General features: G+C 39.2%; 1 protein-coding gene across 2 annotated transcripts in view; it reads left to right on the top strand.

The window, feature by feature from the left end:
• The window catches only part of LOC132820158 (glutamate receptor 3-like), a 335515-nt gene that overhangs the window by 300919 nt on the left and 12040 nt on the right, over nt 1–22556 (top strand). The window contains exons 13-14 of one of the 2 annotated variants that reach the window (XM_060832109.1): nt 14416–14663; nt 15191–15305. In XM_060832109.1, the coding sequence (XP_060688092.1) occupies nt 14416–14663; nt 15191–15305 (363 nt within the window). The remainder of the gene's footprint in view (nt 1–14415; nt 14664–15190; nt 15306–22556) is intronic. The other variant, XM_060832108.1, reaches the window with a different exon arrangement.

Consider the following 22556-nt stretch of genomic DNA (forward strand, 5'->3'; position numbering starts at 1 on the left):
TAGCCACATAAATATAGTGGCTACAGCAGTAGGTTAGATGCTAGGAATTCTGTGGCAAATATCTTGCTTCCTGTCTCATCAGTGCCTGTCCATCAACTACAAGGCACAAGCCAGGAGTGTGATGGAATACTCTGCACTTGCTTGGATGGTCGCAGCTGCAACAACACTCAAGAAATTTGACAATATCCAGAAGAAAGCAGCACATTTGATTTGTACCCCCATCCACCAGCTTCAATGTTCACTCCCTCCACCACCAAAACCCAATGGCAGCAGTGTGTACCATTTACATGATGTGCTGCAGTGACACTCCAAAGTTCTTTTGACAGCACCTTCCAAATCCAATTCTCCCACCACCTAAAAGGATACAGGCAGCAGATACAGGAAACATAACCTACACATACTCATCTAAGTCACCCACCATCCATACTTGAATTATGGCCATCGTTATTTTATTATTTCTGGGTCAGAATTCTGGAACAACATTGTGGTCATCCATACTGCTGAAGGATTTAAGTGGATAAAGAATGCAGCTCTCTATCACCTTCTCCATGGATATTAGGAGTGGACAATAGAAGATGGTTGCCGTGGTTGTGGGTATGTTTGCCAAGCTGGGAAGTTGATTTACAGATGTTTCAGTCCCTTTATGGGTGACATCTTCAGTGCTTTGGAGCCTCCTGTGAAGCGCTGCTGGACGGTGTCTTCTGGAATCTGTTTGATTCTGTTTCTGCTGCTACCGGTTGCCGGTTCTGGTTGCTTGTTGTAACGGCCAGTATATTGGGTCTAGGTCTATGTGTTTGTTGATAGAGTCTGTGGATGAGTGCCATGCCTCTAGGAATTCTCTGACTATCCTCTGTTTAGCTTGTCCTATGATTGTTGTGTTGTCCCAGTCAAATTTATGGTCCTTGTCATGTGTATATGGTTACTAGGGAGAGCTGGTCGTGGTGTTTAGTGGCGAGTTGGTGTTCGTAGATGCAGAAAGCTAGTAATCTGCCTGTTGGCTCTATATAATGTATAAAAGGTGGCCCAGCCAGTGACACTCAGATCCCATGAATGAATTCTTAAAAATTGAAATAAATCAAATTGGCTGAAGAATGTTTCCTGTGATTGTGGGAAACTCAAGATGAGCCAAGATGAATCATCAACTCAGCACGTCTGTGGAATGTGATTAAAAACACTTCAACCTTGTCTGTTGCAAGCTCATTGCTGATGTGTAAATGGATTCTCCCATGACTATTTGCATGTCCAACACCATTCATAACTGAATGTGACAGTTCTCCAGAGTTAACTCTGTTAGTTGTATGATCAATTAGTTATTTCTATAGTGTACTACTTCCACTGTTTAGTATGCATTTAACCCTGCATTTTAGCTTCACCAGATTGGCGCCTCTTTTTAAGGTAACAACTCAAGCGGTTCCTGGTATATTTTTGTTATTCAGTTATTGAATCAGAGTTGGTCGCCTGGTTTGGATGGTGGAGTAGGGTAGTATGAGATTGATGCTGAGGCAAAACGTGGTGAAATACAATTATGCAATTATAGTGTTGGAGAAAAAGATCCACAGCATCTCAAGGATGCCAGTTTTGAACTCCTAGATTTGTTCTAAATCTGTCACATTTAACAAAAGACAGTGTGGTGAACACCTCTATGGATACTACCATGGATACCATATGTAACAGGTAGATTGGAGAGGATGAGGTCAAGTAACTATTTCCCTCAATTTGGCGCTGTCACCATTTACCACTGGCCCATGCTCAAGTTATGTCTTTCAGGAGTTGGCCAACTCAATTAGTGCCTATGCTACCAAGCCACTCTTGCTGATAGACATTTAAGTTTCCCAACCAGTGCATATTCTGTACTCAGTACTTCTAGCCAACGTGGAGACCTACTGATTCATTAAATAAAGAACAGTATTAGGGTTAAAATTGTCATTTGTTTCAGATACCAACAACACGCAGCTTGTAGTTGAGGTAGTTTTCTGCCACCAGGTAAAAACAAGGACTGCAGATGCTGGAAACCAGATTCTAGATTAGAGTGGTGCTGGAAAAGCACAGCCGTTCAGGCAGCATCCGAGAAGCAGGAGTGCCTCTATTCCTGATGAAGGGCTTTTGCCCGAAACGTGGATTTTCCTGCTTCTCGGATGTTGGCAGAACTGCTGTGCTTTTCCAGAACCACTCTAATCTAGAATCAGTTTTCTGCCACCAAGTGAGTCATAAAGAGAAGAGACTCCTGTTTAAACCACAATGTCGTTTATTGCATTTTAACAATCAGATACAAGTTACAGATATTGTTACTAAATCTATGAGAAACCTATGACATAGGTCTTTATTCCACAACATCCTAAATTGTTCTGATGTATCCCCACCAGTACGATATCAGATTCAGCGCAGCTTCCTGTCGTCGCCAACATTAATCTTCTCAGAACTCTTTCAGAGTCATTACTTTATCCTACAAAAGTCAGCCAAATATTTTCTTGTCATTGTGACCTGAAGCCATAAGACTCAATCAGGTTTAGATTCAATGGTAGTTACTCTCAGGACCAGTCCCTCCCATGTTCCACCTTTGCTGCTTTTTCCTACATCAGTGTAACTTTTGCTGATCAAGAAATCTTGGATATTGAGAGATAAGATTTTGAGATTACGACAATGTCATATGACAGGCATGTAGTGCAGTCTCACAGTTTTGTCACAAAGTTAATGAGACAGAATTTGTAGGGTTGAGTGTGCACCCCGATGGTCTCTCAAGTTTATTATTGTCATAATGATATTGAATCTGCTTCCACTCCCCTTTTAAGTGTCAGTGTGCCAACAAATAAGTATGACAGTTTTATTCAGGCAGTAGTACAGTGGCCCCATATTCAATCCCAAGCTAATTTAGTTACACGTTTCGTTAACACAAGTTGTATTATACATTAGTTGTATTTGTTGGTCGTATATTTAATTACAGTGGCCACTATATTGGTTTCTCATGCCCCAATCAGTATGTCTAGACCGTTTTGAGTCTTTTATTGGTCTTTTATTGTTGGTGTTTCAAGTAGACAAAAATGGTATTGTTCCAGTCTAAAACCAGGATGAGATTTTTGATCACTATTCAGTCTTTTTTGTTGAGACAAGCTGTCATGCTAAGATTCACTGACATAGTTCATACATGAATAATGGCCACTTCAGCAAAGCAATCACAATAACTAGTGCCTGTGGAACCATATTCTGGCAGCAAGTCAATGCCTGAAAAAGAATGAAAACTGTTGAGAAGAAAATAGAAATCTTATCAGTGTTTCAAATCTAAAGTTGACTCAAATAAATGATACATAACAAAACTCGTTGCAATGAAATTTGTAACCAGATTTTCATCTTTGCAGCGGTACCAAGTTACTGTTTAACATTGTAAAGGTTGAAATAAATCCTCACAACGACAAAATTTACCTTCACATTCGCAAGTCTCCAGATCTCTGGAGACATATTTCCATTTGCAAAACTTACACAGGCCAACCTCATTATAATGTTCCATTTGGACAGCAGCCAAATAGCGTATTATATAAGCAGGAGTGGTGCAGTGAAGTGTGCGGGCAATGTGAAGGTTGCTTTCTGAAATGAATATTGGCATTCACAATATTGAAACTTGATACAAAGCTTGCTATTTATCCATGGATCCGCACTATTGGTTGTTTCAACTGTTACAACTCAGCTATACACTAATTTGCAGTCAGTGAAGTGCATTCAGAAAGAGTCTAGCATCAGTGAATTCTTGAATACCAAGGGATAAAAGTGCTACAAAATACAAAGAAAATGTAAATTCCAGCATTGGAACCAGGAATGGAATTTATAATATTTGTATCTCACTATATTTTGATGTGCCAGGCCACCTTTATATTATGAAATCATAGTATGTCCAAGATCTGTATATTTGAAGGTTTTGCAGTCAGGCTGGGCTGAGCTAAGGGAGGGTGGGAAAAGCTCTGACCATAATCATGGAACAATTTGATAAGGTTGCCCATTTCTACATTGTAACTTCTAAGTATAACAGGGAAGGGCAGAGTACAGTTTAAATAAACAACTCATTAAACTTAATGCATTAAAGATATCTCAACAATGCAATCAGTTCTTTTGTGATTTTAATTTGTTACCAATAATACTTCCTACTTTGTTGTAGTAATGATATTAGGCCAGTGGGATTTGCTGGAGGATAGACATTCCAATATCAACCTCCTATCTCAGGCCAATGTCCACAGCACCAAGGCACTGGCTGTGGTTGATCAACTGAGGTGGGTAGATCGCATCATCTGCTTGCTTGACATAAGACTTCCAAAACAAGGTCTCTATTCTGACCTTAATCTTAGAAAGCAGTTACCAGGAGGGCAGAGCAAGCGCTTCAAGGAGAACCTCAAAGCCTCCCTGAAACAAATGCAACATTCTACCTTTTGGGAACCTTTAGACCAAAGTATTTGCAAAAGTGCCAACCACTTTGAACAACTCTGAGAGGACCAGTTGGAGGCCAAGCACAAAGGGCAGAAGAATTGTGTGAAAACTCAAGCATCCCACCCACCTGCTTCAGCAACTGCCACCTACCTTACCTGTAGCAGGGTTCGCAGATTCTGATTCAGACTATTTAGTCACTTCAGGGCCCACAAACAGGAACAGAAGACAATTATCTTCGATCCCAAGAGACTGTTTCAGAAGGAAGAGGTCTTAAGTTAGTATTTCACATTGACAAGTTTGAAACTGAAATGAATAATCTCCTGATTTTTAACTTTGCACCAGAAAATAAATTACCATAAAGCTTGTTTGATTGTTGTTAAAAATATAATTCATGCAAAGTATCCTTCTGGAGAAAGTGCCTGATGCACTATCCAGTTCAGGTCTACACCTAACAACAGTCCCACAATATTTTGTTGTTATCAATGCTCTGACAGTGAATGGAAATGGGGAGCATCACCCATGCCTCAAAGAAAATAAATGTTTAATTTCTCATGACAGAGAATCAGCCTTAATAAAACTACCTTCCATTTGACATTATTGCACAAAGAAATAAAGTTTAGTCTGACTCAAAATCTCAGTATTATGAAGCGTTGTATGCAGTCAGAGACCAGAAGGTTTCATTGAGGGATCACTGGATTGGTCCTGAGGGATCATGATGAGCTATTAATGCATGACTATTGAATGTTATGCTGGCAGGACGCTATCTTTGTGCCTCCTATTAATTTTCATTATTTCCCACCTGCAGTCAGCACTAACTACATTGTTGATTACTGCATATGTTAGCAAGGGATTATTTATTCCACGTACCTTTGTCTATCGTGGAGCTCCTGTGCAGTGTTACCACAATGGTTGAATATGGAAGTATCTCGGTCCAGATGCACTTAAAAGAATTGTTGAGGGGCAAAATAATAGAAGGCTTTGGACAGCATAGAAATAGCCAATTAGAATGGAAGAAGGGGTGTATAGAGTATCAACACTGACAGAGATTCAATGTGTTGAATGGTCTGATTCTATGCTATTTCTATCTAATTCTGTAAAATAGCAAAATTGTTCACAAGTTATGTATACAAATGAATTGGAACCATTTTAGGAGATTTTGGGATCTTTTTAAAAAAACAATGTAATAATAGTATTCACAGTCTTCATAGTTTTTATTCTTGAGTGATTATAATGTAAAGGAATACAGTGAATTTGTATAGATTACCATTTTATTTAAATACTTTTTCATTAGTGGTGCTTGTTGTATAAGGCAATTAATACTTTAAAGGGGTTAACTGACATCATGAGATAAGCTGTGCCTGTTTGGATATATTTGATTGCTTCTGGGAGGATTTTACCAGTATTCTAGTATAATCTTGTGTACCAGATTGCTTTAATAGTAGCATTTGCACTTTTCAGTTGAGTCTCCTGTCTCACAAGAGACAATCATGTAACCTAAATATAATGTGATTAACTAGTAAGTACTATATAGTAAGTCTTTGCTGTTTATCAAGATCTTCTGTTGAAATCTTTTTGTGGGTATATTTCCCCATATGATATTAGTAGCTTAGATGAATACCAAAAGGATTAATGGCAATCAGTCTAACTAAACCGTTCCAACTGATTCAGGCACCCAACTATGACATATTACAATGGTGCCAGGTGTAGTCATCTGAAAATGTCATTCAGCCACACAATATAAGATGGTGATGTTGATGGGGACTTTACCAAATATAAGACTACTTTTGCTGAATTCCCACTGCTAGAGGCATCCAATAATGTAAAGAATTTTAGCCAAGTGCTTTTTAAGCATCCAGAATTAACATCATATATGTCCTGTTTGGAGACAACATGAAATATCTGAACCTTCCAGAAGTTGAGGTCACTGCTTGTATTATACTTTCAAAGTATCCTGCATGCCAAGCTAAAAAAAAGGCTTAAAATGCATAATACATTTACTAATCCTGTTTTATAACACTAATCCAAAAAATTCTGAAGAAAATCAATTTTGCAGAACTCTTATGAAATTCTAGGGAAGTTTTTTTTTCTGACAGCTAAAATGTATCTGCTCAATTAACAGGTTTAGCTGTTGTGTTGATGCAGTACCTTAAAATACAAACCATTTAGCTGAGAGGTACTGCAGTAGGTGGTAAGCAGAAGATTTGCATTCTATTTATTAGAGATATTATATAACTCATTCTCCAACTTTGTTTCAATGGTACAGAATTGTGCTTGTGACTTTAACAGGCTAGTAAGGAATCACTGCCAACTAATCTGAAATGTAATACAATTTGTTTTCAGTTTACTTGCATAAAGCCGTAAGCAAACTTTGGATTTCAAAGCACCATCCTGATAAAAATTCATATGCTAACATCTCATTTGCCCAATATCTAGAATGTTTCACCCTATTGATCCCTAATGTATTTTGAAAGTTTCTTTTACGTTGAATATTTGGACCTCTACCAGATTTGGATGATGAAATTGCACAGCTTAAATTAAGTTAAAAGAATTTGACTTGTAACCACATAATTTGTCAAAGTTATGTTATTGCCATAACTTTGGTGATGTTTTGACCACCCATGATCCGTAGAACTGTATCTAAAGGGGGTGTGTTTTCTTAATCTTACAGTTCATATTTTCAGCAGCAAGCATTTTGTGAAATTCATAAGAAAAGTTATTATTTATTTCTCTCACAATTGCCCGGAAGATATTATGATATTTCATTCATTCATCTACATACACTCACACATATACAAAAAATAGTTACAGCTGAATGGAAGACATACTGTTGCAGCTTATAATTATCTCAGGCATTTTCATAGCAGGCCTATCATTTCTTATATGATGCTGAAGCTTTAAAGTTGAGATAGAGGTCTTGGACTGTGAAGTTTCTTATGGTTGATTTTTTTGGCAGTTGGTTCAAAGAGAAACTTAAATTTGGAAGAGGTTGGGAGATTCCTTCTCTCTTTCAGAGGTTCCCCACTTATAAGACATGACTGTTCACCACCTTGGTAGCTTGATGGCCTGCAAGTAATTTAATGGTTTTTAGTGGAACTTGGTCTGCAAAACAGCTTTTTACTGATTTTATATGCAAGTAATCATATCAGGCTTCCAACTGATGTGATTTTTGCAAGTCAAAATTACTTTCTCCAAACAATGGGAAAATTAGTACTTGAATTCTCTTTCATTGTGTAATTTGATGCAATATTATCAGATTGGGTACAGACTGGTCAAGGAGAAGGCAAAATCAAAAACTGCCTCCAGCCTTAGACGTTAAAGTAACACAATTTATTATATATGTGTACTAAATACTGTGATACATGGTAATCATGGATGTACCAGGCTCTGACTTATAGCTTCATTAGTTAATAACTAAGCTATCTTCTTCATGTGTTTGAGTCCTTGAGCTCTCTCTGTATTTCTTCTAGAGAGTCTATTTCTAGACTGCAGTGTTATAGTCTTTTTCCAGAATGTTCTAACACCACCCACTCTCTGGCATTTTTATTCAGTAAATTTCAGCTCCAAGGTTGCTCCAAGATCCATGTACTCTTACACAACCATTTCCAGCATTCCGTGTTGTTGTTTAATCCAATTATTGTGGCTAAAGACCTTCTTCTTGATTCATCTAGTTTGATATGGATGGGGGGGGAAATATCATAATGCACTAAAGGTTACTAGGATCCATTCTCATCTATCTTACAGATGTTGAGTTTTGATGTTCACTAGGGTGAAACAGAGCTTCAAACCAGCTGGAAATCTATTACCATTTTCTGTTGATTCAACCTCAATCAAAGGGATATGTGAACTGCTTGGATGGTTTCAAATGCCCATTCTTAATTAGCTATTTCCTTGAAACACAGGTTAGCTTAAAGGTCATTTGATTCACAGTGGCCTATTTAGTAGACTGCTTATAAACAGTTTTAAGATATAAAAATATTGTTTCAAACTTCACATTGTATTAGGGATGACAGTTGTATACATCCATCAGAGAGTTTGCCCCAGAGAATTAGCCTGGGCTTTTCTAAATTGCTTCAATGTCAGGGTGTCAACTTAAACATATGACCAGATGGCAATGAAGGTATCAGTAGAATGTACCAATGAAGCTGTGAAATGATACAACAATAAAAGACACTGCAGAATATAATTAGCAGCAGCCTTCATAAACCTTATCATTTGATGTAATCTCAATAGTAGTTGAAGTGAAAGCCAGTTAATATGAGGTAATTTTTTTATCTTCTCTAATTTTAACACAATAGTAAAGAGAAACTTCAAATATTGCTGCTGTATGAGAGATTTTTAATAATATTTTCCAATAAAAACATTAATTGTATTATGAAGCAGCTAATTGAAGGATATTAATCCAGTGTTCAAAAAGGAGGAAGAATTATGTGTTCATTATGAGAGTGAAAAGCTGTGTCAATTGAAACATTCTTCAATACCTATTGAAATAATGGCAAAAGTAAACTAGTTACAAGAGTTTAAAAATAACTCACCCAAAGTGGTCAGTAGTTAGAGATACAAAATAGGAAGGTCTCCCGCATGATTTCACTTTGTGTTGAATTTAATGTTGTCGGGCAGAGTGAAAGTATAAGTGCTGTAATGACCATATGTTTCCTAGATTGAGAGAGGGGAAATGGTTATGGTGTATCACTGACCCTAATGCAGTATATATGCGGCAGTATACATGTGTGGATGTTTGATCAGATTTAATTCTTTTGATGGCTTCCCACTTTACAGCAGAATTCAGAATGTCTTGTCCCGAGCACTTTCGAAGAGTTGCCAGCCAAAGTAACATGATTCCTCATAGAAAGTAGAGAATGATGTGTGTAATAGTGAAAATTTTCAAAATAAATCAACTCATTAAGCTATTAGTCAACATACAGAATAGGGGTGGCACAGTGGCTCAGTGGTCAGCACTGTTGTCTCACAGAGCTATGGACCCGGGTTCGATTCCAGCCCTGTGTTACTGTCTGTGTGAAGTTTACACATTCTCCCAGAGTCTGCATGGGTTTCCTCAGGGTGCTCTGATTTCCTCCCACAGTCCAAAGATGTGCATGTTAGGTGAATTGGCCATGCTAAATTGCCCATAGTGTTCAGGGATGTGTAGGTTAGGTGCATTAGTCAGGGGTGAATGTAGAGGAATGGGTTTGGGTGGCATACCCTTCAAAGGGTCAGTGTGGGCCTGTTGGGCTGAAGGGCCTATATCCACACTGTAGGGATTCTATGAGGAAGATCTAAGGTTCACTCTTCACAAAATGTTGTGTTCAGTGTTCTCTAATAATGTTATTAGATTATGTTACTTCTATGTTCCCCAAAGGAGATGGTAGATTGAGAGAGGGGAAATGGTTACGGTGTATCACTGATCTGAATGCAGTATATATGCGCCTGTATACGAGTGTGGCCGTTTGATCAGATTTAATTCTTTTGACATCTTCCCATTTCACAGCCAGAATTCCGAATTTCTTATCCTGAGCTCTGTCGAAGAGTTGCCATAATAGAAAGTAGAGAATGATGTATATTACATCAAGTTTTAGTATAGCACCACCTTCATTTGGCAAAGATTTTCTTGTTTGCAGATATTCAATGTTTTGTAATAAATTGCAAAATACATTATGTCAAATATTTATTAAATAATGTACTAATTACCAACAAATTGCTTGTACAACTTCAAGTATAAATTGCTTGGCTGTTAAGGTTAAAGTTTAAAACACGTTCATCTCCATGAAAAGTAGTTTGGAGCCCCATTGAGAAATATTAGAAACAGAAAGAACTGACTGAGAAAAAAAGTGAAAGCTTAAATTAGTAAAAAAAAGCCTGGTGAAGTGAATCAGATCATAGGGGCAAAGACTATTCCTTTGTGTATTGATTTAATTAAATCTGTAAATTTGTAGGCAAACAAAAATTTACAATTAATAAAAGACAGAAGACAACATCAGATAATATGAGCATTATGACCAGATGAGCAATTTGGTTGCACTCTTTGTTAAACTCCTAGGGTTGGATCAAACACCAAATGTTAGTTACAAACAAATTTTGTTTGATGTTTTCTGAGATGAAAGTGCAGGGGAGCAGTGAGTGGCTGCAAAGGGTGGGGGGGATAGTGAGAAGTAGCCAGTGGTATCCAAGGGGGAAAGGAGAAGTGAGTGGGGGGAAGAGGCTACCAAATGGAGTCTTTAAACTTTTTGAGCTAAGAAAATCTGAAGTAATTTAATGAGTTATTTCCAAATTAACTGTGCTTTTTATGGAATATATTGTCAGTTATTGGTAAAAAAATGTTGTTGCTAACTTACGGCTGTCGTCTGGTACCAATTTAAAATCTGGTGACTCATAAATATAAGCTTACCCTGTGTATTTTGTCTTTATATTTAATGGCAGTACACAATTATTAAGGACATTGATTCGTACTGTTGATAAAGTCTTCTGCTTCCATGAGTCCAAGCATGAACACAAAATCAGAAAAAATATTACTCATGATTGAATCTCACTGAATGAAGGAGTTGATGAAAATGTAGCCCCTGAAAATCAAAAAAGTTGCACTTGAGAAATATCAAAAAGGGCTTGAAAACATTGGAATTATTTTTTCTGCTGTCTGTAACACAATCAGACTTTACTGCTTTGGACACTAAGGTGCATAACAGATTATGTACATCGCTAAAAATGTGGTCACAGAGGCACTGTGTATTAAAAGGGATTGCAAGGTAGAGATATGTCGGAAAGGAATTTCAGAACTGAGGGCCCAGACAACTAAAGCCACTGCCTCCTATGGTGGAGTGATTACAATTAATGATGCTTGTGAGACCAGAATTAGAACAGCGCAGGTATCTTAGAGGGTCATGGGGCTAGAGGAGATTACAAGAATAGGGAGGAGCAAAGCGATGGAGTGACTTGAAGCAAGGACAGCAATTTTAAAATCATTATATTGTTTAACTTGAGAGCCAATATATGTCAGCACGTTATTGTGACTTCACATAAATACATCAAAATTTCAGGAAAGCCTCGAGGAATCCTGCAGGTTTGCTTAAGGGGGTTACTTCATATGAGTTAGTTAACTATGGTATGGTGTAGCAACCAGAGGAAAAGGAGAGATAAGGAAAGAGGAAAAACTTACAGTTGTATGGAGTTCCAGAACTGTTTCAAAGCACGCTGCATTAACATAATTGTCTTGTCATGAACTTGTACTGAAACAAAACAACAACCATTTATTCATTATATGATGCCATACCAATCAATGGATAATTTATTTTTGGTAAAATTAATTGAGGAGGAATGTTGGACAGGAAAAATCTTTGGCTGAAGTCTTCCTGTTTTGGGATCATCAAAGACCAAGTGCATATTTGGGGCCTTGCAGATATCCTGGTGCATGGTGCAGATAGCCTGTTGCAGATATCCTGGTGCCAGCAGTAATTATGATCACAGTAAATTTATCTTCTATAATCTCTTGTGTAACAACAAAAATTGGCCTTACCCACAGAACTGATCACCCACCAAAACAAATCTATCCCAATGATGAACTTCCACTCATTGTACCCACTCAGACCTTTGAAGAGACTGTTAAAATTAAATTTATTTTATAAATGGGTAATGCACCAATGTCTTTAAAGTTTTCAACCTTAAGTAATTATGAAGAAACTGACTCTGGACTCTGATGAAACTGGTAAAATTTTCAGTATCACTTTCTTTGATGTTATTCCTAACTCTTTTAAATTGGATCTCTCACAAGTGATGGGTTGGATGCTGTTATTATAAATGTGGCCTGAACTTTTATTCCCAAGTTGGGAACAGTACCAGGAAAATTCCCAGGTATACAAAATCAACTTGGGAGAAAGTGCCCCATACCGTGGCTGCTGTGTGCAGAAGCAGACTGTGAAAACGAACCCACCTTGGTAATCTAGAACTTCATTACAGCTGCTTTATTTTAAGATCAAGACATTCCTTCAAACTCACCATGTTCCATCCAAGTCACCCAGTGTCACTCATTGTTCAGTCTCCATTCATTATTTTTAACTTCCTTCAACTCCTTAATATCTTATGGAAATACACATCTGTATTCAATGCCACATTTCAAAGACTTTATTAGTACTTAGAGCTAACAATCAAATTGTGAACTAACAGGTACCTTTTTGTGATAATGATAAATCGTGAAATCAGTCATGCAATACACATCCTATAATGATAACTTTCAGGTTTTCTTTAATAGATGTGAAAAAAACAGCAAAGAGATTAAATTTGTGACAGCTCCATTGAACTTGACACATTCCTTACAGGTCTTTTGACAACCCCAAAAGTTTGAGAGATCTAAATGATTTGTCCACTTCTTATGTATAGTCATGTCTACTTTTCCCATTTAAACTCTCCCAAAGAGCACCTTGCCTTTCTTCCAAAGGTGTTCCTGGATCTATCCAAAAGTATCCCCACAGGCTCCACACAAGTACCGTACTCTACCTTTTCAAAGAATTCCTTTTAAAACTTCTCCTGAGAAGGCTAAAGCGCACAAGTCATCTCTAAGACACTCAGTAACAAAAATTGAATCAGTTTGAACATGTAACCTCTGTAAACCATGGATGTATGGAAAACAATCCACCTCAATTTCCCGCTCCCTGATTACCAAGTACACGCCACCCTCTAACCCACCACTATCACCATCCCAATGGCAAAAAAAAAGAAGGAATGGAGACACTGGTGTCACTTTAGCTAATCTGGAAACCCTCTGCATCATTTCAGAAGTTCAGGCTTTTGTGTTAAACTCACTTTCAGCTATATTAATAAAATGACACCAGATTACTAATCTTAAATACATCAAAGAATATTTCTTAATGCGAGAATGGAAAATTATACTCTAAAATCCTATTTGGCTAGACTTGTTATTGGAAGGTTGTATATTTATGATGATGAAAATAAGTTTCCACAGAACCTTGAACTTTGACTTCATTTTGGAAAACCAGTTTTATTTTTAGGCAGTTTAGTACCTAGATTGACAATCACAAAGCAGTAACTCAACTCAATGTGTTCAATGTGAGATTGCTTTTCATTGCCATTCTCATTAATGAGGACATCCAAAGATCTGCCATTGAAAACATCCTTCTCCTTATCTTTACATTCAATACCATGTAGTTCATTAAGGTTTTCACTGCATAGTATTGCATGAGTCTGTTTTGTTATCCTTTGTAACTGGTTTCAAGTTAATTTTGGAGAGGGAGATGCTTAATGCAGTGGTATCAGCACAATTTATTAAGCAACAAAATTATACTTGATGATACTCATTATCCGAGCTGAATAGTTATTGCTTCCCAGCACACTAAGTGCATGGTCAGCTCATGATGTCGTTTCCCTTCTATCTCCCTGTGACTCTTTGAGATCTACGCACCCAATATATATTGATTATTGATTTTTATCATTTGCGTACAGAGCTTTTACAATGTACTTTGGCCTTGTTATTTTATTTCTCAGTCAACATGAGTCGCTTTAGTCAAAACATAAAAAGAATATCCTCAATGTCTAAGCTGTCTTTACGAATGTTTTCTTGTGTAACTACTTGCCAAATTTAGTAAGCAATATGTTCATTGAATTGTAACTCCAAAATCCATTTATCAGTATATTTCAAAGCATATCCTTTGACCACAGCTAGTAATGCTGTTTGGACATTTATATTTCCCTGATCTTCACATCGAAAATTAGTCCTCCAACCACCTTAAAGCTCATATAAAATGCACTTTGAAAAGTCATAGTTCAAAATCTATACAATACAAGGTGCACATTTCCTCCACTTCTGCACTATTTGCTATCTTGTATTCTTTCAGATATTTGAAATCCTGAAAAACTGCAATGCAAGACTCATTTAATGGAACCACTATAGATCAATCTCTGCTCTAAACTTACTATTTTAGGGGAAAATATTTAACTGAAATTTGGTACAAGTTATGTCATATTATTTTTGTCTCTCTGTCTATGCCTTTCTCTCTCACCCAGCGCTCAAAAATAGCAGTATATGAAAAAATGTGGTCCTACATGAAATCTGCTGAACCATCTGTGTTTACCAAAACAACAGCTGATGGAGTTGCCAAAGTTCGAAAATCTAAAGGAAAGTTTGCCTTCTTGCTAGAATCAACAATGAATGAATACATTGAGCAGAGGAAGCCATGTGACACCATGAAAGTAGGAGGGAACCTGGATTCGAAAGGCTATGGAGTGGCAACGCCGAAAGGAGCATCATTAAGGTGGGTGGAATAGTGTAACAATATTCTATATGTTGTTATAGTATTCCACCCACCCTGATGTTTCCAGTCTTTTTTCTCTTTTAATTGTCAAGAATGTAAGGTATCTTAAATTTTACTTTGTTTAAAAGCCTGGGTTAAGTAAGGTTGGTAATACAGAGATAAATTATTTAATGCATCCATTTTACTATTTTGTTAATGTGTTGTCTAACTTTTTAATTGTTTCTTGCTGTCTTAGTTTTATAATTCTTTAACTTTTCAATTAATCTGGTAAAAATTAATGCTGTCACGTGTGAAGAGTGTGTGATTGCATGATATGTTAATTTATTTTTCTTAAAGGCAAATCCCCATCCCGCACACTTCAGTTTTGAACAATGTGATCCTCATGCCACCTTCCAATATTAACACTTTATTTGCCGTGCAAGCGTTTCTCCATTCCGTGAAAATAGCCAATTTGTCCTATTGTGCTCCTTTCACGTACACTTACTACAATTGTTCATTTTCTTACAAATATGTTTTATTGTTTCAAGAAATGCTGTTAACCTCGCAGTATTAAAACTGAATGAACAAGGCCTCTTGGACAAATTGAAAAACAAATGGTGGTACGACAAAGGAGAGTGCGGCAGCGGGGGAGGTGACTCCAAGGTCAGCCTCAATGTCACCACAAGCGGGTATCTTAGTACAGAGTAATCGGCAAGGCTGTTATTATACTTGTGAAAGGAAATGAACTCATTCATTTGTATGCAATATTATCTTTAAGTTGTGATGTTGGTGCAACAGGGATCCTTACCAGATTGACAGCTGAAATAAGTGTTGCACTGCTTGGAAAGTTCAGGGAAAACACATCTGTAATGGTATTGTGTACTTAATGAAATATTCTATTTAAATGATCATTCAAGTTTATATATATATTTAAATGACATTATCTTCAGAATGAATTGGTCCATGGAAAAGTTGCCTTAAACTTTGCCCTTCTTCTCAAGGAAACTAAAGCCAAAGCCTGAAACGGGAGAGAAATTACAGGTTTGTCGGCATTTAAAGGCTGATAGAAAAGTGAATGTTTCTGCTGTGTGTCAGTCCAGTTGCACAAGACAAAATACTATCCTGTCAGAATTTAACTTGACCTAATTTATGGCAGAAAAGTTAAATTTATTCAATTCTCAACTTGTTGACTTTCAAAACTATTCTAACAGATTAATTTCCAGGCACTTTTACTATCCCCACTATCAGTGGGGACTAAAGGCTTAGTGTGCAGGGATGCAAACTCAAGAGGAGCAACCTATTCACAAGCAAGAAGCATTTCCAAATATGAAGAACCTGAAAATTAAGGTCATACTAGCAATTTTTGAGAGGATTTGTAGTGCAGGTTGATGATAAGTCTGTAAGTTAGCTCGCTGAGCTTAAAGTTTTGTTTTCAGACATTTCGTCACCATGCTAGGTAACCTCATCAGTGAGAGTCTCCGGTGAAGCGCTGGTGGTATGTCCTGCCTCTCTATTTATAGATCTTGGTTTCTTAAGGTGGGTGATGACATTTCCGGTTCTTTTTTTCTTGGGGAGGTAGATAGGATCTAAATTACTGTGTTTATTGATGGAGTTCTGGTGAGAGTGCCACACCTCTAAGAATTCTTGTGTGTCTTTGTTTCACCTGTCCTTGGATGTGTGTGTTATCCCAGTCAAAGTGGTGTCTTTCTTTGTCTGTATGTATAGAAACTAGAGATAGTAGGTCATGTCTTTTGGTGGCCAGTTAGTGTACCTATATCCTGATGGCAAGTTTCCTGCTAGTTTGTCTGATGTAGTGTTTTTTACAGTTCTTTCATGGTATCTTGTAAATGACATTAATTTTGGCAAGGTGCAGCTTTGATATTCTGCTGCCGCTATGAGCACTAAGAAAATACACATGTGAGCTGCAAACCTATCTACTGGTTAGAGAAATGTAGTTGCACTTCGTGTACAGGCTGACTTGCTACAGTCATGCCACCTCAACCTTCTCTGCAAGTGCTTTTGTGTGCAGTGTGTAAGAACCATTGCATACATCACTTGAAATATCTGATGTCAGGCATAATGTAGTGGAAAATGTATGGATTTTGAGGTGAAAGGGACAGCGTGAAAGCATCAAGGTCATACATGTTGCTATATTAGATTGTGGATATGCAGAAATAAAGGGATAGTTGAAGTCTGCATCTTGTCAAGGGAATAGATTCTTTATCCCTGAGAAGATGAAAAAACAGATGCTGAAGTGTACCCATACAAGACAAGGAATTGCCTGAGGAAGGCCAAACATCAGCAGTGAGATTAAGGACCAGCCAGTGCAATGTATGCATTGAATACTCAGCTAAGTGTGCTACAGAGCCATTGACGATGTACAACATCCTAGAAAGGATTAGAATGGATGGCATTGAAGTATGTAGGGAAGAGGTTTTGGGAATACTGGAAAGGATGAAAATAGATAAGTCTCCTGGGCCTGATGGCATTTACCCTAGGATCCTCTGGGAAGCTAGGGAGGAGATAGCAGAGCCATTGGCCTGGATTTTTATGTTGTCATTGTCAACGGGAATAGTACCAGAAGACTGGAGGATGGCGAATGCGGTCCCCTTGTTCAAGAAGGGGAGTAGGGATAGCCCGAGTAACTATAGGCCAGTGAGTCTGACTTCTGTCGTGGGCAAAGTCTTAGAGAGAATTGTAAGGGATAAGATTTATGAACATCTGGATAGGAATAACGTGATCAAGGATAGTCAGCATGGTTTTGTGAAGGGCAGGTCATGCCTCACAAACCTTATTGAGTTCTTTGAGCAGGTGACTAAGGAGGTGGACGAGGGTAAAGCAGTAGATGTTGTGTATATGGATTTTAGTAAGGCGTTCGATAAGGTACCCCATGGTAGGCTAATGCAAAAACTACGGAGGTATGGCATTGAGGGTGCATTAGAGGTTTGGATTAGGAATTGGCTGGCTGGAAGGAGACAGAGGGTAGTAGTTGATGGTATAGGTTCATCTTGGAGTGCAGTTACTAGCGGTGTACCACAAGGATCTGTTTTGGGACCATTGCTTTTTGTTATCTTTATAAATGATCTAGAGGAGGGGCTTGAAAGCTGGGTGAGTAAGTTTGCGGATGACACAAAAGTCGGTGGAGTTGTGGATAGTGAGGAAGGATGTGGCAGGTTACAGCGGGATATAGACAAGTTGCAAAGCTGGGCAGAAAGGTGGCAAATGGAATTCAATGTAGCTAAGTGTGAAGTCATTCACTTTGGTAGGAGTAACAAGAAGATGGATTACTGGGCTAATGGTAGGCTATTTGGTAGTGTGGATGAGCAGAGGGATCTTGGTGTCCATGTACACAGATCTCTGAAAGTTGCCACCCAGGTAAATAGTGCTGTGAGGAAGGCATATGGTGTACTGGGCTTTATTGGCAGAGGAATTGAGTTCCGGAGTCCTGAGGTCATGTTGCAGTTGTATAAGACTCTGGTGCGGCCTCATCTGGAGTATTGTGTGCAGTTTTGGTCGCCATACTATAGGAAGGATGTGGAGGCATTGGAACGAGTGCAGAGGAGGTTTACCAGGATGTTGCCTGGTATGGTAGGAAAATCGTATGAGGAAAGACTGAGGCACTTGGGGCTGTTCTCATTGGAGAAAAGAAGGTTATGGGGAGATTTGATAGAGGTGTACAAGATGATTAGGGGTTTAGATAGGGTAGACACTGAGAACCTTTTACCGCTAATGGAGTCAGCTGTTACAAGGGGACACAGCTTTAAATTAAGGGGTGGAAGGTATAGGACAGATGTTAGGGGTAGATTCTTTACACAGCGGGTTGTGAGTTCATGGAATGCCATGCCAGTAGCAGTGGTGAACTCTCCCTCTTTATGGTCATTTAAGCGGGCATTGGATAGGCATTTGGAAGTTATTGGGCTAGTGTAGGTTAGGTAGGATTCGGTCGGCGCAACATTGAGGGCCGAAGGGCCTGTACTGCGCTGTATTTTTCTATGTTCTATGTTCTATAAAGAGCATGGATAAGGCTTGGCATAAACTCTCACAGGAACTGATTATCTTACCACCATTGACTACTGCTCTGACTAATCAGAATTAGACGAGCTGATGTCAATGACTACAATTGAAATAGTAGAATACCTGAGGTGCTTCCACAATGCAGTAATAGTGTCCCTATCTATGGGCTAGGTGGTTCAAGTCCCAACTGGTTCAGAGATGTGCAACAACATCTCTGAACAGGTTGATTAGAAAATATATTGTGCGATACCTAAAAGCACATTTCAGTTTTTACGGCATTCTGGACATTGTGATGAGTGACAACATCCCTCATTTCAAGAGTGAAGAATTCAAGTGTTTCGTGAAGGATTAGAAAATTCAAGAACGTACACCATTACCACACTGTCCCCAGTCAACTCGGAAGACTGAGGCTGAAATGAAAATCACCCAAGAGATCATAACGAAATCGAACAAATCCAACATGCACTCATACAAGGAAATCCTCAAGTGGAGAAATATGTCTACTGAGGTCGTAGAAAGTAATCCAACCCAAATACTGATGTCAGACTACTGACAAACTTAAAACAGAAAATGCAGGAGAAATTCAGGAGATCCAGAAGAGGGAATGGTCCCTGGCACTGAAGATAACTTGAAAGATGTGTTTGGTGGTGTTATCGTGCTGGAGGTGGCAGAAATAGCAGGGGATGATCCTTTGAATGCATGGACTGGAAAGTGGAAACCTGGGGACCATATTGTTGTTCTAGAAGGAGGGGAAGCAGAGGAGGCAGAATTGGAGGAGATGAATCAGACAAGCCTTCTTGGTTCACACTTCCCACCCACCAGTCACTGTACTCAAGGGATTATACCCAGCCATTTTCATCACCTACAACAGGATGTCACCACTAAACAAACCTTATACTCCATTCTGCAAGGACCATTCCCTCTGTGACAGGCTGGTGAATTCCTCTGTCATTCTTAACATTTCCTCACTCACTCACAGCACCTTTCCATGTAACTACAGAAGCAGCAGCACATGTCCTTTCATCTCCTCCCCCATCATGGTCCAAGGCCCCAAACGCATCTTTCAAGTGAAGCAGCATTTCACTCATACTTATTTAAATGTAGTCGACTGTGTTTGGTATTCGCAAAATTAAATTGGTGAGACCAAGCACAGGCTAGGTGACCTTTTTTGCGGAACAACTCCACTCTGTTGGTAGGAATGGCCTTGACTTTCCTGTTGCCTGCCATTTCAATAAACCCCTTGCTCCCATGCTAATGTTTCCACCCAGAATCTGAAAGTTCTCCAAAGAAGCACAATAGAAGGAAGATGAGCATACACTCATTTTCTGCTTAGACACATTGCAGTTTCTAGGATTCAATATTGAACTCCACAACTTCAGGATATGATCTCTGTTCTTCACTTTTCTTTCATTATCACCTCTCCCACCACCACTCCCCACCCCCCCCACCCCCACACTCCCCCGGTCATGTCTTGTTGATGTCACTCTCACCAGAGCAGACCTACTTTCTCCTTTTCACATCTTCATTTGCAACCATTTTACATCTCCATCTATTCCTTCATCACCATTAGCAACCCCTTTGTCTTTTGCTGTGAGCGCCTTCACCATCTGCCCCACTCACTCATCCTCCCCTCTTTCAACAGCATAAAAATGCAATTTTTCAACTCTTTCAGTTTTGAAGAAGAGTCATATCTGACTTAAGATATTAACTCTGTTTCTCTCTCCACAGATGCTGCCAGACCCGCTGAGTTTCTCCAGCACTTCCTGTTGTTTTTATTTCAGATTTCCAACATCTGCAGCATTTTGCTTTCATTTGCTTCCAAACTACTCTTCCTTCTACTGAAAACAGAAACAGTAACAAGCATGAGTTTCAAAGTCAAGGTGAAAAGGGCAGAAAACCAAGTATCACTTTGATAAAGTTAACAAGTACTTCTGAGCTAAGTATTGGAGAGAGAGTTTGTCAGAGTACAAATTTTCAACACTCCCAACAAAGATCAGCTCATCTGAGAACCTGGGACTTGTGTTGAGCTGTTGTCACCTTGGTTAGATGTATCATTATGACTGTAAACTCTGTGTTTCATCTAGGGAAAAATAAGCTATGCTGTTGCTGCATGAAACCGATCGGGAAGGTGTGATTTCACCATCTGTACAGTATTCTCCAACAATACAACAGTTACCATGGTAAATGCAGTCACCATGGAAATGACACTTCAGAGAGAAGGAGCATCACTCTAGCAATAAGCAGATAACATAGAACATAGAACAATACAGCACAGAACAGGCCCTTCGGCCCACGATGTTGTGCCGAACATCTATCCTAGATTAAGCACCCATCCATGTACCTATCCAATTGCCGCATAAAGGTCGCCAATGATTCTGACTCTACCACTCCCACGGGCAGCGCATTCCATGCCCCCACCACTCTCTGGGTAAAGAACCCACCCCTGACATCTCCCCTATACCTTCCACCCTTCACCTTAAATTTATGTCTCCTTGTAACACTCTGTTGTACCCGGGGAAAAAGTTTCTGAATGTCTACTCTATCTATTCCTCTGATCATCTTATAAACCTCTATCAAGTCACCCCTCATCCTTCGCCGTTCCAACGAGAAAAGGCCGAGAACTCTCAACCTATCCTCGTACGACCTATTCTCCATTCCAGGCAACATCCTGGTAAATCTTCTCTGCACCCTCTCCAAAGCTTCCACATCTTTCCTAAAGTGAGGCGACCAGAACTGCACACAGTACACCAAATGTGGCCTAACCAAAGTCCTGTACAGCTGCAACATCACTTCACGACTCTTGAATTCAATCCCTCTGCAAATGAACGCTAATACACCACAGGCCTTCTTACAAGCTCTATCCACCTGAGTGGCAACTTTCAAAGATCTATGTACATAGACCCCAAGATCCCTCTGTTCCTCCACCTGACTGAGAACCCTACCGTTAACCCTGTATTCCGCATTCTTATTTGTTCTTCCAAAATGGACAACCTCACACTTGGTAGGGTTGACCTCCATCTGCCACTCCTCAGCCCAGCTCTGCATCATATCTAAGTCCCTTTGCAGCCAACAACAGCCCTCCTCACTGTCCACAACTCCACCAATCTTCGTATCATCTGCAAATTTACTGACCCACCCTTCGACTCCCTCATCCAAGTCATTAATAAAAATTACAAACAGCAGAGGACCCAGAACTGATCCCTGCGGAACTCCACTTGTAACTGGGCTCCAGGCTGAATATTTACCATCTACCACCACTCTCTGACTTCGACCGGTTAGCCAGTTTTCTATCCAATTGTCCAAATTTCCCTCTATCCCATGCCTCCTGACTTTCCGCATAAGCCTACCATGGGGAACCTTATCAAATGCCTTACTAAAATCCATGTACACTACATCCACTGCTCTACCCTCATCCACATGCTTGGTCACCTCCTCAAAGAATTCAATAAGACTTGTAAGACAAGATCTACCCTTCACAAATCCGTGCTGGCTGTCCCTAATCAAGCAGTGTCTTTCCAGATACTCATAAATCCTATCCCTCAGTACCCTTTCCATTACTTTGCCTACCACAGAAGTAAGACTAACTGGCCTGTAATTCCCGGGGTTATCCCTATTCCCTTTTTTGAACAGGGGCACAACATTCGCTATTCTCCAGTCCCCTGGTACCACCCCCATTGACAGTGAAGACGAAAAGATCATTGCCAACGGTACTGCAATTTCCTCTCTTGCTTCCTACATAATCCTAGGATATATCCCATCAGGCCCGGGGGACTTGTCTACCCTCAAGTTGTTCAAAATGTCCAACACATCTTCCTTCCTAACAAGTATCTCTTCTAGCTTACCAGTCCGTTTCACACTCTCCTCTTCAACAATACGGTCTCTCTTATTCGTAAATACTGA

The sequence above is a fragment of the Hemiscyllium ocellatum genome, chromosome 11, assembly GCF_020745735.1.
Source record: "Hemiscyllium ocellatum isolate sHemOce1 chromosome 11, sHemOce1.pat.X.cur, whole genome shotgun sequence".
NCBI classification, from domain to species: domain Eukaryota; kingdom Metazoa; phylum Chordata; class Chondrichthyes; order Orectolobiformes; family Hemiscylliidae; genus Hemiscyllium; species Hemiscyllium ocellatum.